The sequence below is a fragment of the Trypanosoma cruzi genome, genomic scaffold (genome assembly GCF_000209065.1).
Source record: "Trypanosoma cruzi strain CL Brener 1047053516747 genomic scaffold, whole genome shotgun sequence".
Taxonomy (NCBI): Eukaryota; Euglenozoa; class Kinetoplastea; order Trypanosomatida; family Trypanosomatidae; genus Trypanosoma; species Trypanosoma cruzi.
The window spans coordinates 225,499-241,674 of NW_001849531.1; the positions used below are offsets into that span (position 1 = coordinate 225,499).

Below are 16,176 nucleotides of genomic sequence, written 5' to 3' on the forward strand. Positions count from 1 at the left end.
CGGGGGGATCGTTCTTGTATCTTCCTTTTTACATATATGTCTGGGTCCACAAATATATATATTAAAGTATATATTCGTCTGTGTCTCGGTCTACACATGCGTATTTTTTTGCTGGTGTTTTGCTTGTATTTCTTTTTTTTTTTTTTTTTTTGCGAGGTATTTGTGTTTGTTTGTGTGGTTTTTGTGATGCAATCTGTAGTTGAGGCCGGTTTCCCCTCATTCTTACTCATGTTACTTGCCTTCACGATTTTGTTCCTCTCTAAATGGAAAAGAAAAGAAAAAGAAAACACGAAAAAAAACCTGCCGTGTGGAGACAAATATGTGTGCATGTGGTGTGGTGTATGCCGATAGGTCACTCATCCCTGTCTTTTTTTTTTTTTTTTTTTCTTCTTTTTCCTCCGCCTTTTGACCTTTTGCCAGTGAACTGTTACTGAGAAACAGATACATCTCGGACCGGCGTACCGTCTGCAAAGGCGAAAAGGAGAAGACGTGGGTGAGTGTGAGTGCGCGTGGGGGGAGGCAGGGGAAAAAGTCAACATCAAAAAAGTGGAAAAAGAGGAGAGAAAAGAAGAACAACAACAGCATCAGTAGTAGCAGCGAGAAATTGGAAGAGAGGAAACGGCAAGAGCAAACAAAGGCAGAGAAACACACCCACCTAAGGAAAAATTGCGGGAAGCAGAAGTAAAGATTGTTTGCGTCTGCCGACACGACCTGAAAGTCTCGTACGTACACGCGTAGGTACGAATATACCCCCCTCGTTGTATCTGTCTGCCGCTGTTGTGTGATGGAGCGTGTGGGACTTGTAGCGGTGGAGGCGCAGCTATTTTCCGCGGCGCAGCGTCATCTTCAGGTTATTTTTGGCGCTGCAAATGCCACTCGTGTCGATGACTGTGCGTTGTTTGAGTTTTCCCCATTTGGTGAAAAAGAAGAGAACCGACTTGGCGATGAGGTACAGAGACTCTTCACGGCACTTGTGCGTGAAGTGACAGGCCGGACGAGCCTCCGCCTCACCGGAGAGGATGATGAGACGGATGTCACCTTGCTTAGGGAAAACACCGTAAAATTTGGAAATTTTATGGCCGATTTCGTTGAGATGGACGCTCTACCGGGGGCTTTGGACTCTCTGCCAAGTAATCCGCATGTGTACGAGATGCTTGAAATGCTCTACATGGAGGTGGTTGGGGAGGTAGAGAAGGGGGCACGGCTTGTGACGGAATTTCCAAAGGTGTTGTGTCCTACTGGCACAAGGTGGGACATTCTTCTTGCGAAGTCAGTTTGCATACAAGTTTTCTCTGGAACCGAGAAGGAACTGATTCCAAATAAAACGGTAAAAAATCTGGATGCGTCAATGCTTTCAGCGTCTATGTCAACAACAAGGTGTTTGCCCGACGGCCCCTTGATGAAGGTGTGGATGGATCTACGGGCGTTGGGGAATGCCATCTCTTCCTATGCGACAGCACCGATTGAGAGTGAACTCCCTTCCCAGTGGCGTCTTAAGTCATTTACATTACTGGAGGCGTCAGAGGTGCTGAATCTTGTACATGAATCCCTTCGTTTGTACTGGAACTGCAACCCACGCAACGAGCGTACAAAGGTGAATGCGAATTCTCTGTTATGCATTGTGTCCGGGGATCTTCGGGAGTACATTAAGGGGCAAATTCTGCTTGAGAGCTCGGATTGGCGTGGACCTTGGCGCATGAATTTGGAACACCTTGAGAAGGCTTTGGCATTGATCACAGAGTGGAAAGGTATAACGCATAAGCTTCTAAAGGAGGAGTGGGCAGGCTGGGATGGCGGCAAATTTCACGACGAGACACTTGAAAAGTTTTCTGGGCGACTTCGAGATGTTGTCCACATCCGACAGTTGTTGGCAAGCGCAAGTAAACTCACTAATGGAGCGATAGAAAACACTATTGTGCCGGAAGTTATATTCAAGGAGGAGAGCCTTACGGATAGCAAGAGCACCTCCGATGAACGGTGGGCAAAGTGTCGGGGGAAGTTCGAAAAGGAATTTTTATTTCTGGAAGACAACTTGCGGGGGCGTGTGAAGCAGTTATTTGCCACTCAGCAGCAAGGATCCGATGGCTCTCTTCGTTTGCTGCAGCAGCATCGCATACTACTTCAGAGGGAAGGGGTTCGGAGTGGTATTACAGGGGAACTGGAGGCCGTTAGGGGTGTTTTAATCCAGCACATCGAACAGGCACGTGGACGCTATGAGAACAAGAAACGTCGGGCCACCACAGAGCTGCAAATGTTACGTTTGCTGAAGAGCTGCCAGGCGGAGTGCGCGCAGGTGCTGGAGACCGCGGCGAAATTATTTGGTTTCTCGGCGGATCTTGAGAAGGTTTTAGACCCGGCTCGAGCGCTCATTCACGAGACACAGGAGGGTGAGCAGGAGGCGCTGACCTCGTGGAAGCAAAGCATGGAGACACAGTGCAAGAAGGTGGTCAATCTTCAGGATGTTTTTGTCATTAGTGGCGTTGACAAGGATTACATCGTGTGTACGCTGCATGCGTCCGTTAAACAACTTATCCAGGATTTCCACAGCGTGCGTGGCTGGTGGGGTTGCGGCGGTGGACATGAGGAAGGCGGTAATACCGAAAAGAAAAGTAATGGAAGACAAGGCATCAACAAAGACAGCGCCAGAAGCAGCGGTAGCGATGATAATAACGATAACAATCATCAAAATTTTACGGATGTCCAAAACACCCGCCGAGGCGGCAAGGGGTTACGGCTCAGCAGGGAGGTGGAGCACACAATAGATTTGTGCGAGCGATTCATGAACGCCGCGACACGCACGATGCAGATAGTTAGTAACTACAACACCGTGCAGCGGCAAATGCTGCACTGTACACGCCCAGTGTTGGACGCTGCGTCGACGCGTGTACGAGCGCAGATTTTTTACGGGGACACGGATAGCCGTATCATTCCGCTTGCCAATTATCATGAACTGGAGGGGATTAACATGCGGTTTCAGAACGCTGTGGAGGCTCTCAGTAACGACAACCGCAGCATTCGCCGCTTTCACGGTGATTTCATCAGTCAAGTGATTGCACTCCATAACGTGGACCTCACACGACACATGGACCAGTGGCGAAGCGCCGTGGACGGCATGCGAAGCGCCTTTGTAGAATTCCTTCACACACATCGTTTTGGCAATTATGAAACCTGGCGACAACACCTTGACGCTCAAATTTACAAGGCATTGGAATACCAATACCAACGCGGCTTAGAGACTTTACATGAAAAGATGGAGGAGTTTAAGGTGGAGCTTGTCTTCAAACAGGGTCAAGTGCATTTTAAGCCATCTTTTGAGGCTGTGCGAGAGGCATATTACGTTAAGCTACGAGAGTTTGTGAGCGTGCCTCTACGATTTCGTGGATTGCAAGAAAAAAGAGAGTCCGGTGGACCATACGAGATGTATGAAATGATGCCACTTGTGAACAAGGACCTCCTTGTAACCGTGCAGCTCAAGGCATTGGATCTTTTTGCGAAGCTTTCTCGCCTGCGGAAGGTATTTCAGGCGCAGATGGTGGTTGGCGCATGTGGCGTCAACGGTGCTCCAGACATTGACACTGTGGTGGAAGAAGTATGCAGAACATTGCCACAGTTTGTCGACGGCTTCAATACTGTCAAGGAGCAGGCTCAAAAGCTCCAGCGCATTGAAAACAACATGAAGGTGGACTGCTTCACGCTCAGCAACATTCCAGCGAAGGCCAGCATGGAGGAACAACTTCACCGCCTCGAGGAATCGTTACTCAATGCGATGCGTAAGACGATGCAGAAATCGCTGGCGGATATCGACGATTTTGTGTTCAACGCCTCCAACATCATCACGCGACAGCCCATAACGATGGATGAGGTGGGGCAGGCAAATAAGGCGTACTATGAGTTTGTAGAAACCATGCCATCGTACGAGGCGAAGTTCACGGAGGTGGAGAAGATGAACCGAGTTCTTCGCCAGCAGTGTGGCACGGCGATCGACCTCAGCGCCACAAAATCGCGTTGGGAACATTTGTCCGAGGCGGTGGCATCACATCACAAAATCATTGACGCCTCCGTGTCAAAGATGCGGGTCTCGCTGGATGGCATGATTCAAAAGCACCTCAAGGACGGACAACGCTTTACAAATAAATGGGAAAAGCAAAAGCAGCATCTTGTACTTGCCTTCAAGGAGAATAAAATGGAGCTCATTAACAAGACTTTGGCTACACTAAAGGATGAATTTCAGGAGCTGGAGGATTTGCGGGCCCAAGGACGGGATCTTGAGTCCAAGTGTGAATACTTCAAATCCCCCCCTCCCAACTTTCACCAGATTACTCTCACGGTGGAGGATGTGATGGAAACAGCTGCCATGTGGGAACTTTACGAAGCATTTAGGGAGAGTCTACATGAATTGCGAAAGGAGGATTGGCTTACATTCCGTGGCCACACATATTTGTTTGAGGACTTCATTAAAGAATGGAGGAAAAAGCTCTCAGGAGGGGATGTTTCCAAGAGTAATAGTAGCGTTGGCAGGGTTATTGTCGAATACTTGGAGGCTTTGCTTCATGAGTGGTCTACTGTTGTTCCTCTTTTACGTTTTGTACGTGGTGAAGGTATGATGAATGAGCATTGGAACGAAATGTTTCGTTTGCTGGGTATTGAAAAGGGTATGAAAACAGCTGAACTCACTTTTGGTGACATTCTCGACCACTACAAGCAGATTATTGCAAAAGAAGCCGAGCTGAAACAACTTCATGCAAGAGCACAAGGGGAGGTTCAAATACGTGATGCTCTGCAAGATTTGCGGGCATGGGCGCTGGAGGCAACTTTTACTTTGGCGAACCCCTCGGATTTGTCGATGCCTGAAAAAGTGAAGCTTATTACAGAGTGGAAAGATACGTTGACGCAGGTGAGTGACAACCAGGCCCTCATCAATTCCCTTAAAGACAGTCCTTTCTTCCCCCACTTTGCAGACGAAATTTCTGGTTGGGAGGTGAAGCTTGCGACCCTCGCCGAGTCGCTTGCACTGATGAACACAATTCAACGAAAATGGACATATCTCGAGCCTGTTTTTGCGCGTGGTGCCCTACCGGAGGAGCAAGCCAGATTCAAGCGTGTGGATAAAGAATTTGTGTTTATTATGCGAGAAGTAGAGGCAGATCCACGTGTTATGAGTATTGGCTCTCAAACAGACATTGTAGATCGTCTAAAAAGCATTTTGGAGCAAATTGAACGTTGTCAAAAGTCATTGATGGAGTTTTTGGAGGCAAAACGCGAAAGCTTTCCACGGTTTTACTTCATCAGTGATGAGGACATGCTGGAAATTCTTGGACATAGCAAGAACCCGTCTGTGATTCAGACACACCTCAAGAAGCTTTTTATGGGCATTCACTCCGTTGTGTTTAGCGAGGATAGGAAGGCGATTACGCACATGGTGTCTGCAGAAAAGGAGGAGGTGCAACTCTCTGGGAGAATATCCATAGAAGATGATGATGTGGAAAAGTGGTTGTGTCGTTTGGATGCTCAAATGCGAGAAACACTGCGGGGCCTTCTTGTGAAATGTCTCCGAGCTGAGGACGTGTCTGCACCCACCGTGATGGATGCTTTTCCATCACAGATCCTTCAGGTGGCACAGCAGGTGCAGTTTACGATGGATGTAGAGAATGCAATTCCTTCGGGGGGTCTTTCCAAGTTGGCAAATTCCTTGCGGGGTAAGCTCAATCGTCTGACGGAAGTTTCCTCTGTGGCGGATCATGTCTTCAGACTTAAAGTCAAATCCCTCATCCTTGACGTGATTCACAGTATTGAGGTTGTCGATTTGCTGCAGGAAAAATGTGTCCGTGCACTGGATTCATGGTGGTGGCAGAAACAGTTACGGTACTACGTTTCAGATGGGTCTCGATGTGTTGTCTCCATGATGGATACGACGTTTCTATACAGCTACGAATACCAAGGCAATGCACCAAAACTAGTGCAAACCCCACTGACAGACAAGTGCTATTTGGTGCTTACAAAAGGTATGGGGCTTGGCTACGGCGGTAACCCATACGGACCCGCTGGTACGGGCAAGACGGAATCGGTAAAGGCACTTGGATCTGCTCTGGGACGACAAGTCCTTGTGTTTAACTGTGGTGAGGGCATTGACTTTAAGGCTATGGGCCGAATTTTCACTGGCATTGTAAAGTGTGGAGCATGGGGTTGCTTTGATGAATTTAACCGCCTTAAAATAGATCAGTTATCGGCGCTGTCGCAAATGATTCAGGTCATTCAAGAGGCTCTTAAGAATCGTGACCCCACGTGTATTTTGCTTCATCGTTCTATCCAAGTGAATGAAAATGCCGGCATTTTTGTGACGCTTAACCCCGCGGGGAAGGGTTACGGTGGGCGAACTAAACTACCGGATAACTTAAAGCAGCTATTCCGTGAGGTGGCCATGAGTGCACCGGACAATGAGTTGATCACATCCACCATGTTGTTTTCAGAGGGTTTCACACACGCCAAACCCCTTTCCAAGAAGATTGTGGAACTTTACCGCCTTTGTGAACAATTGATGACGAAGCAAAAGCATTATGACTGGGGGTTGCGCTCCCTTAAGACTGTGTTGTGCCTTGCAGGGACCTTGATGCATACATGGAAGATGGAAAACGAGGGGAAGGATCCCACTGAAGCGGAGGAGGCGGAACTCATTTTACAGTCCTTAAATACCAACACTCTGAGCAAACTCACCCTTGACGATGCCAAGCTGTTTCAGGGACTAATGGCAGATATGTTTCCTCGGGTTTCGGCCCGTGAAGTGACGTACGGGGAGCTTCAGTCAGCCATTGAAAAGGCTGTGCAAGAGTTAGGACTACAGCTTATCTCGGCACAGGTCAGCAAGGTTCTACAGCTACAAGAAGCTATGAATCAACGCATGGGTGTTGTATTGGTTGGACCAAGTGGTAGCGGCAAGAGTACTCTGCTGCGTATTCTCCGCAGGGCACTACAAATTCTTCATATTGAAGTGCCTCTTCATACCATGAATCCAAAGGCGGTACCACGTCACCAGCTGCTTGGATATATGGATCTGGACACGCGAGAGTGGCACGATGGTGTGCTCTCTGCTGCAGCACGGGAAGTTGTGAAATGTCCTAAGGACCATCGGCCCTGGATCTTGTGCGATGGAGACATTGACCCGGAATGGATTGAATCCTTGAACTCCGTCTTAGACGACAACAAGCTGCTAACGCTTCCTACTGGTGTTCGCATTCAATTCAGCAACAATGTAAACTTTATTTTTGAAACCCACAGCCTGGCATACGCGTCTCCTGCTACCGTCTCTCGCATGGGTGTCATTTTGTTTTCTTCGAAGGATATCAGCCTTGAGTGTGCAGTGGATTCTTTTTTGGGCAAACAAACCGCTGAACGCAGAGAGTTTCTGGGCCCTCTCACCAAAAAGTATGTTATTCCGGCTGTGGAGGAGGTGTTGGAGTTAGGCGCTCTCGTTTTGCCGACCACACCTTTAGGCATAATTAATTCCTGCCTTGCGCATGTCTTACACACAATTAGCGAGGAGGATTTTGTTTTCTCACTCATGCGGGGTTTGTGTGGGATGCTGCATGCCTACGGTGCTCAGCAGATCTCCATTACACTTTATAAACTTAGCAAACTAAGCCCCATTTCTAGCAAACGTCCATTTGACACCTTCTATGATCGTGAGAAGAAACATCTTGCCGAGTTTTCCGCCGATCTTCGCCTTGACGTCTCCCCGGAGACACTGCTCAACACGGGGGCTGTGATTCACACCACGGATGTGCAGCGTCTTTTGACGACGCTTGAGCCACTTGTGGATGACCCCCACTGCCGACCGTTCTTTCTTGTCGGACAGGAGGCCTGCGGAAAGAGCATAGCTCTACAACAATGTTTTTCACGTTATCCTGGTATAAAGATAACAGTAATTCATTGCTGCGCACAAACGACGTCATTACATTTGATTCAGAAACTGGAACAGACATGCACCCTTTCCAGTACCAATACGGGCCATGTCTATCGACCAAAGGATGCGGAGCGACTTGTGGTGATTCTAAAGAATGTGAACTTGCCCAAACCGGATAAGTATGGCACTGTAGAACTTCATGCATTTTTATTGCAATTGATCATGTATCATGGGTTCTACAACAGTGATCTGGAATGGATAGGCGTCGAAAAGGTTCAGTTTGTTGCCAGCATGAACCCCACTACATCTGCGGGTCGCTATGAGGTTTCACCCCGTCTTCTTGCTAGCGTATGTATTGTATCCATGTCATATCCATCACGCGCTAGTCTTGTACAAATTTATACAGCATACTTCTCATTGTTGATGAAGAACGCAGCCATTGGTGATGGAGCAGAGTCCAATGATGGCAGTGGTTTTGCAAAGTTCTTGATTAATGTCTTTGAGAGAATTCAGCGTCGATTTGAAGGAGAGGAATACGCCCATTGTTTGTTTTCTCCCCGCAGCATCACCAACTGTGTCACCAATCTCCTCATGTATGCCATGGATTCTCAAACGACCACTCTGCCAGCCGCCTTGGCTCATGAATGCATTTGCATTTTTGCAGACTGTCTTTCAAGGACGGATGATCGACGACGAGCGGAAAAAATTATTTCGGATTTACTTGCAACCATTGGGTACTCGATGCCATCGAAGGATGAACCAAACCCCATCATGTTTGTTTCATGGTTTAGCGAGGTGGATGAGCGTGGAGTGAAACCGCTTAAAGGGGTTCCGTATGAGATGATCGCGGCCGAGGTGGAACGGGCTTTGGTGAAGTACGGTCGTGAATTCAGGGAACTTAATGTGCACATTATTCCCGAGGCACTCGCATGGATCTCACGTATTGATCGCATCCTAGCACGCCCCGTCGGTCATCTCATTCTCGTCGGTCGACCCGGTGTTGGTCGACGCAACGCCGTTCACCTTGCAGCGTATATGCTGCGCATGCAGGTGGTGACACTGAACATGGTTCAAGGATATAGTGTGAAAAACTTTCGAAACGATGTACGGCAGTTTGTGCAACGGGCTACCACGCAAAATGAACGTCTAGTGCTTTTGCTTGATGAGCATAACATTGTTGACGAGAGTTTTCTTGAGGTGGTCAATAGCCTTGTAAGCAGCGGAGATATCCCTGGCCTATTCACTCCGGAGGAATTGGAGACAATGTTTACATCGCTGCGGGAGGATGCGGCCAGCAGTGGATACATTGGGAGTATTTACGCGTACTTTTTGATGCGTCTGCGTCGCAATTTACGTCTTGCACTTACAATGGACAGCCATCACGCTCTCTTCTTGGTGCGTCTGCAGTCTAACCCAGGGCTTCTCAGCAATTGTGATTTGCTCTGGATGGGCAATTGGAGCAACGATGCGACGCGGACAATATGCAAAAAGCGTTTGAAGAATATCATGAAGTGCATAGAGGCAGAGCCAGCCAATAAAGGATTTCATCTGCATCGTGAGCTTTTTGCTGTGCATGAGGCATTTGGAAATGATGCCACTCCAGGGCGATTTCAAGTGTTCATGGAGACGTATAAGAAGATCTTACTGGGAAAGAGTCAGAATAGTGAGGCGGACCTGAAACGTCTTGAGGCGGGCCTTTCAAAGTTACATGAAGCTGAGGAAAATGTGGAAAAGATCCGAAAGGACGTCACACATAAAAAAGAAGAAGTGGAGGCGATGCAAAGAGAGGCAGATGGCGCCCTGACAGAGATTCAGAAGAAAATGGAGGAGTCCAAGGAGCAGAGGGACAATGCACAGGAGTTGCAGGAGAGGCTCAAGGAAGAACACGAGGAGATTTTGGTCAAGCGGCAAAAGGTTGAAGATGAGTTGAGTGGAATAAAACCTTCACTGGAGGCGGCGCGAGAGGCTGTGAGTTCGATCCGCAGTGAACAACTCAATGAAATTCGTTCGCTCAAGGCACCGCCGGAGCCGGTGCGGGATGTGCTGGAGGGCGTTCTTGCTCTTCTTGGTGTCACCGATGTCTCATGGCAGTCGATGCGAAAGTTTCTTGGGGAGCGAGGTGCGAAGGAGCGCATTCTTGAATTTGATGCGCAAAAAGTGACGCGTGGCATACGTGAGAACGTCGGTCGGCTGCTGCACCAAAAGGCGAATTCATTCAAACCCGAGGTGATCCACCGCGCGTCTGTTGCAGCGGCTCCAATGGCTGCCTGGGTGAAGGCGACGGTCGACTACTCCACCATCCTTGACAGCATCTCTCCACTTAACTCCCAACTGCAGCAGCTCGAGAAGAACCAGAAGGAGGGCGAGGAGCAGCTGCATGCGCTGAAGAAGAAACTGAAACAAATTGATGTGGCCGTTGAGAAACTGCGAGAAGAGTTCTCAAAAAAGTGTAAAGAGGCGGAGAGACTGAAGGATGTGCTCGAAAAGGCTGAGAAGGAACTGTCGAAGGCGTGTGAGCTGCTGGAGAAGCTTGGCAGTGAGAAGACACGTTGGGCGCAAGATGCGGAGAAAATTGAAACGGACAATCGGCTGCTTCCAAGACGGGCTCTTCTCTCCGCTGCGTTTATGACGTACATTGCGAAGGAGACAGAGGATGTGCGTCAACGGTACTTTAAACAGTGGTCTGACCGTCTAAACTTCCCATCGGCGGTGACAGTGACCGGATTCATGCGGAGTGAAAGCGATTTGTTGCAGTGGAAGAGCGAGGGTCTCCCAAGAGATGATCTGAGTCAGGAAAATGCCATCGCCATGCTAGATGCGGTGCAAACTCCACTTGTCATTGACCCTGCCAACCAGGCCATCGAGTGGGTGAAGACGCACTTAAAGAATAACAATGTCGTTACGGAGATAACATCTGTGCATGATGAACGCTTTGCCCATACGCTGGAGCTCGCTGTGCGGTTTGGAAAAACCCTTCTTGTGGTAGATGTGGATGGAATCGAGCCCATTTTGTATCCACTGCTGCGACGGGATCTTCTCTCGGCGGGAGCCAAACGTGTTGTACAAGTTGGTAACAAACAAGTGGATTGGCAGGACACATTCCGTATTATGCTCTTCACACGACGCACAGATCTTGCTCTCCCCCCAGGGGCTGCGGCGTTAGTGTTGGAAGTAAACTTTTCGGTGACAAGATTTGGCCTTGAGAATCAACTGCTGGGCGTGACAATTCAACATGAGCGTCCCGAGCTTGAACAACAGCGTGTGGAGCTGCTACAAAAGGAAGAAAATCTCAAACTAGAACTTGTTAAGCTTGAGGAAAGACTATTAAATGACCTTGCCAGTTCCCATGGAAATCTATTGGAGAATGCGGCTCTTATTGGGGCTTTGAATGATGTGAAGATGCAGGCCTCGAGTATTACAGAGGCCCTACAACAGTCCCATTCTCTTCAAGTGGAATTGGACGAGAAACGTAATGTATACCGTCCTTTTGCCAGTAAGGGAGCCACAATTTTTTTTCTTGTAAAGGATGTGGAGAGGATGAATCGCATGTACCACTTTGGACTTAGCGACTTCATCGATTTGTTTGTTGAGTGCCTGAATACATACAACGGAGACTCGGATTTGGATCTCAAAATAAAGCGTCTTACACTCAGCTTTGCCCAGAAGTGTTTCTTTCACGTTAGCCTGGGCCTTTTAAAAAGTGACCGACTCATGTTTGGGATGCATCTGGTGCAGGGTTTCTTTCCGGAGGAGTTTCCTCCTTCCCTATGGAACGTGTTTATCGGCGTTTCGACTACTCCCAGTCATGCGGAAGCTGATGAGAGCAGAAATGAGGGATTCCCTTCATGGGCTCCAGCAACGGCACGTAGAAAGTTTATTTTGATGGCAGCGGATGAAGTGATGGCAGGGCATATGCAAAAGTGGCAGCTGCATGATAATGGACGGTGGAGTAAATGGATGATGGAAAGTTTTCCCGAGGAAAGTCTTGAGCAGGATGCGAGCCTCACTTTAATGGATAAACTTCTCCTCATTAACACCTTCCGGCCGGATCGTCTGACGGACTTCATGCATCATGTCATTATGAATCTTCTGAAGCTTGACACACTCATGCCCGTCACGTCACTGGAAGAAACCCTTACTCACGGCAAGGCCACCACGCCCATAATTCTCATCACTTCCAGAGGAGCAGACCCAAGCCTGGAGATTCAGGACATTGCGTTGCGTATTGTGGGAAAGGGGAGTTTTACGCAGATTGCGTGGGGTGGTGTCAAACCGAAGATGCCATGCTGCACCTTCATCGGTGTGCTGCTCAGGGGGATTGGCTCTTTTTGAAGAATTTGCATCTTGTGCTGGATTGGGCCTCAGTCCTTGAGAAGGAATTGTGTGCCATGCCTATTCCCAGCGCTGAGTTTCGTCTTATAATTACGACGGAACCACATGATTCTTTTCCAGTTGTTTTGTTGCGCATGTCGGCGAAGGTGACGATTGAAGCACCTCCAGGTATGAAACAAAATCTTCTTCAATCCTATACAACATGGGATGAGGCTTTTCTCCAGGGCAAGACAAAAACGACGTCTCAGGTGCTTTTTGGATTGGCATGGTTTCACGCGCTTCTGCAGGAGCGGAGGGGTTACATTCCACAGGGCTGGGTGAAATTCTACGAATTTTCTTCCGCCGACCTGAAGTCCGCGGCAGATGTGCTCTGTACTTTGTCGCGTGATAAGATGGACTGGACAACTGTACGTGGATTACTGCAAGAATGCATTTACGGTGGGCGCTTGGAGAATTCACACGATGAGCGGGTTTTGGAACGGCTGATATCCAGAATATTCAACGATGAAACGCTTGTCTCGTGCGACCGAAGGTTATATGATGATATGCGTGTACCCGCTACGAATGTGCATAGAGCGGTTGTGCAATTTATTCGCGAGCACCTTCCTGATGCGGATTCCCCATCCATTTTGAGTCTTCCCGATAACGCGGACCGCGCAGTGAAGGAGCAATTTGCATTGAAATTGACGGAGGATTTGCATACCGTTTCTCATCTGGCGCAGGTTTGCGTTTCAGCGACAGAGGCGTGGCGAACGCTGCTTGCCCCTGTTTTGGAGCTGTGGAAAAACAGTGCTCTGGAGCCCGAGGGAAATGCTGCGACTGTTTCACCCGGTGAGACAAAGGAGGATCCAATGTCTATTTTCTTCATGAGAGAATTGGAACTTTTGGTGGGCATTGTCTCCAATCTCACGGAAACCTTCTACGATTTGCGCTGCGTTGTCGAGGGCACGCTTATTCCTTCACCGGAGCTGCGGGAAGAGGGGACAGAGCTCATTGGCGGTCGTGTGCCGCCCCGATGGTTGGACCTCATGGACGGCCCCAAGGACGTGAAGCTGTGGTTTGCGCTCCTGCGTCGAAGGAGGGACACGATGATGGAGTATGCAAAGCGTCCTTTTTCTCCATCAACACCGTTTGACCTGATCGACTTTTTGCGTCCCCAAACTTTTCTCAATGCGCTGCGGCTGTACACAGTGCGTGTGAGCAATGAAGCCCTCGTCGAGTTGATGCTTGTGGCCACACCTGTCGGGCGTACTGCAGATAGGCTTGGCGTTGGCTTCACGCTTAAGGGAAAGTCTATTCATCTTCAAGGGGCGCTGCTGGATGCACAAGGCATTCTGTCGTTGCCTTCTGCAAGCTCGCCGTCTTCGACACCGTTGTCATGTGATGTGTGGGCCGCGTGGATGAGTAAGCACAATACCGAGGGCCTGGCCCGCATTCCGATCTATACAAACGCTGGGCGTACCGCGGCTATTATGGACCTCTTTCTCTCTTGCGATAGCGATATGGCGGAAAAACTGCTTCTTGGTGGAGTGGCGGCATTTCTCATGTCTGTATAGGAAAGAAAAAGTGTGAAAGTGAGACCAAAAACAGAGCTGTACATAGTGACGGAGATAGGGAAGGAGGGAGAAGGGGAAAAAAGGCACGTTTGGACCATCCTTATTTAGAAGAGCGTTTTTTTTTTTTTTTTTGTGTGTGTGTGTGGTTGCTGCATGACTTTTCTTCTGCCTCTCATTCCTCCGTCATTTGCGGGGAACTAGGGATTTCTTACAATACATATCGCATTATTACACAGAAGGAGGAAACACATCTTAAAGGAAATAAGGAAGGAAGTGCGATATTCCCGGAGCAATGAACACATTCGAGGACTTTTCACGACTTTTATCCACCTGGTTTGAGGCGCACGGTCTAACAGAGCACTTGCAGCGACGGCTGGATGAGAAGCTGCGCAATGACATCTTTGACGCGGGCGATTTTTTTTCATTGGCTGCCGTGGCGGATGCGGAGTCCGAGGGAGATGCGAATTCCCTGCAAGAAGCCGAAGCGTCGGCCAGCAACGAATATGTCCTTGTTGCTACGAGGGATTTGCGAGCAAAAGAAGACATATGGCTTGTGGATCACTGTTGTACATTTCGCCTCCGCGAGTTTTGTGAACACCTGGAGGCGAACGCTACGCTTCGCGAGCGTTTGGGCCGCATTCTCTCGCTCAAGTTATCACACACAAGTGCGAAGGAAGATACACAAACTGTATTTGATCACATGTGGACAAAAGTGGGCTCCTATAGACTACCCAATGAAGTTTTTGAGGAGGATTCTCAGTATGAAAACACCTGGTTTATTCACGATGAGGTTGGAAGCGCAATCAAGGTGGTGACGGGTGAACCTGGCAACATGAAACTGGAGCCTATTCCCCTCTGCTTCCCAGAAAAGGGCGGTGTCTTCTCTGCGATGTGGTGTGTGGAAGATATGGAGGAAGGCACCATCGCCACACAGAAAGCCGCCTCTGTGCTAGAAAGTGCGGGGGGAAAGGAGGTAGTGGAGCTCCTGTACGGACCAGCGGGGGGCGAAAGTTACGTGGATGCGAAACGTGTCTGTGTGGAGGCGTGGCGGCGATTGGCGGGCAGGCTGGAGGCGGTTTTGGCCACAGCGGAGGGTCATGTTGACAGAAATGATAACGATGCTGCAATGCACCGCCCTCCCACCGCATCGCTCGCTGCACCGCTACCAGAAAGAAGAAACAACGAAGAGTTAAGGGCGAAACTGCCCTTGCGTGTATTCACAGATAGCAAACTGGTCTCTGCGAATCTTACAGATGCTCGATCGTTTCTGTTGGTGGACCTTCCGCGGGAGGCGCAGGTGATGTGGATTTTCCACGATCCTATTCATGACCTCGCCCCTTTCCAGCATGCGCAGTTTATTTCTCAATTCCCCGAGGAGAGGCTCTTCACAAGCAAACAGGGTCTTACGCGACTTATCCAGGAACACTACGGGTATGTGGAGTGGTTCCAAGCAAGCTATGACACCACTTCGCAGCTTCGTGAATTTATTGGGGACTTTATGGCGCGACAGATGCAATTGAACGGTGCAGATCCGGATGTTGTGGTAACCCAAGATGACACTCGCCTCTTGCGCAGCGTTGATGGAACGAACTTATGGATTACGAAACCAATCAATTTGGCCCGAAGCGTCGATATGACGGTTTCTTCCAATTTAAAGGCATTGTTAAAAGCCATTGAAACGGGTCCCAAAGTGGTGTGCAAATATATTGCGAATAGCGCTACTCTGCGTCGACGTAAATTTGATCTTCGTTTCATCGTGGCCGTGCGGTCGTTTGTGTCGGAGGAAACGCCAATGGAGGCGTACGTGTACAATGTGTTTTGGACTCGTTTTGCGTTGGAAGACTACGCCCTGAACGAGTTTGATCGTTATGAAAAACACTGGACAGTTATGAACTATGCAAACCCCGAAAAGCTCATTCAGCTGCATCATTCGGAGTTTATTGAGGAATTCAATGCGGAATACGCCGGCAAAGGGTACGGTGACTCCCTTTGGGCCCGGGATGTTTACCCAAAGGTCCTGAAAATGCTTCGCGCAGCGTTTGGCATCGTGAAAGTCAGTGGCGCCGATCGCCGTCGCTGCCGTGCAATTTACGGCGTTGACGTTATGCTGCGCGAAACGTTGGACGACACTCGCGGGACGAAGAGTCTGGAACCGACGCTGCTCGAGATCACGTACGGCCCCGACTGCCAGCGCGCCTGCAAGTATCACCCAAACTTTCTTAATGAAGTCTTTCGAACGCTCTTTCTTGGGACGCCTGCGAACATGACGCGGTTGTAAATCAAATTTGGTTCGCCATCGATTTTCTTTTTTTCTTGTTTGTTGCTGTTCTTGTTTTGGTGGGGGTTCTAAAATTTGTTTTTCTGCTGTTGGTCTCGTTTTTTCCTTTTGTT

At 49.0% G+C, this 16,176-nt stretch overlaps 1 protein-coding gene and 1 pseudogene across 1 annotated transcript, besides 5 other annotated features; both read left to right on the plus strand.

Annotated features, from left to right (window-relative positions):
• Window positions 1-15,354: part of a sequence feature (areas merged during assembly that could not be assigned to a particular haplotype. This can correspond to areas where the two haplotypes were merged or to regions with more than two copies in the genome that were merged during assembly.) that runs on past the window's edge.
• Window positions 129-151: a microsatellite.
• Window positions 368-395: a microsatellite.
• Tc00.1047053504153.90 lies at window positions 785-13,786 on the plus strand (annotated as a pseudogene).
• On the plus strand, window positions 14,078-16,063 carry Tc00.1047053504153.70 (hypothetical protein, conserved; the record flags this gene model as incomplete). Its single annotated transcript, XM_815810.1, has 1 exon — window positions 14,078-16,063. One exon carries the CDS (start codon window positions 14,078-14,080, stop codon window positions 16,061-16,063), a length of 1,986 nt encoding a protein of 661 aa, XP_820903.1.
• Window positions 15,355-15,490: a sequence feature (areas merged during assembly that could not be assigned to a particular haplotype. This can correspond to areas where the two haplotypes were merged or to regions with more than two copies in the genome that were merged during assembly.).
• Window positions 15,491-16,176: part of a sequence feature (areas merged during assembly that could not be assigned to a particular haplotype. This can correspond to areas where the two haplotypes were merged or to regions with more than two copies in the genome that were merged during assembly.) that runs on past the window's edge.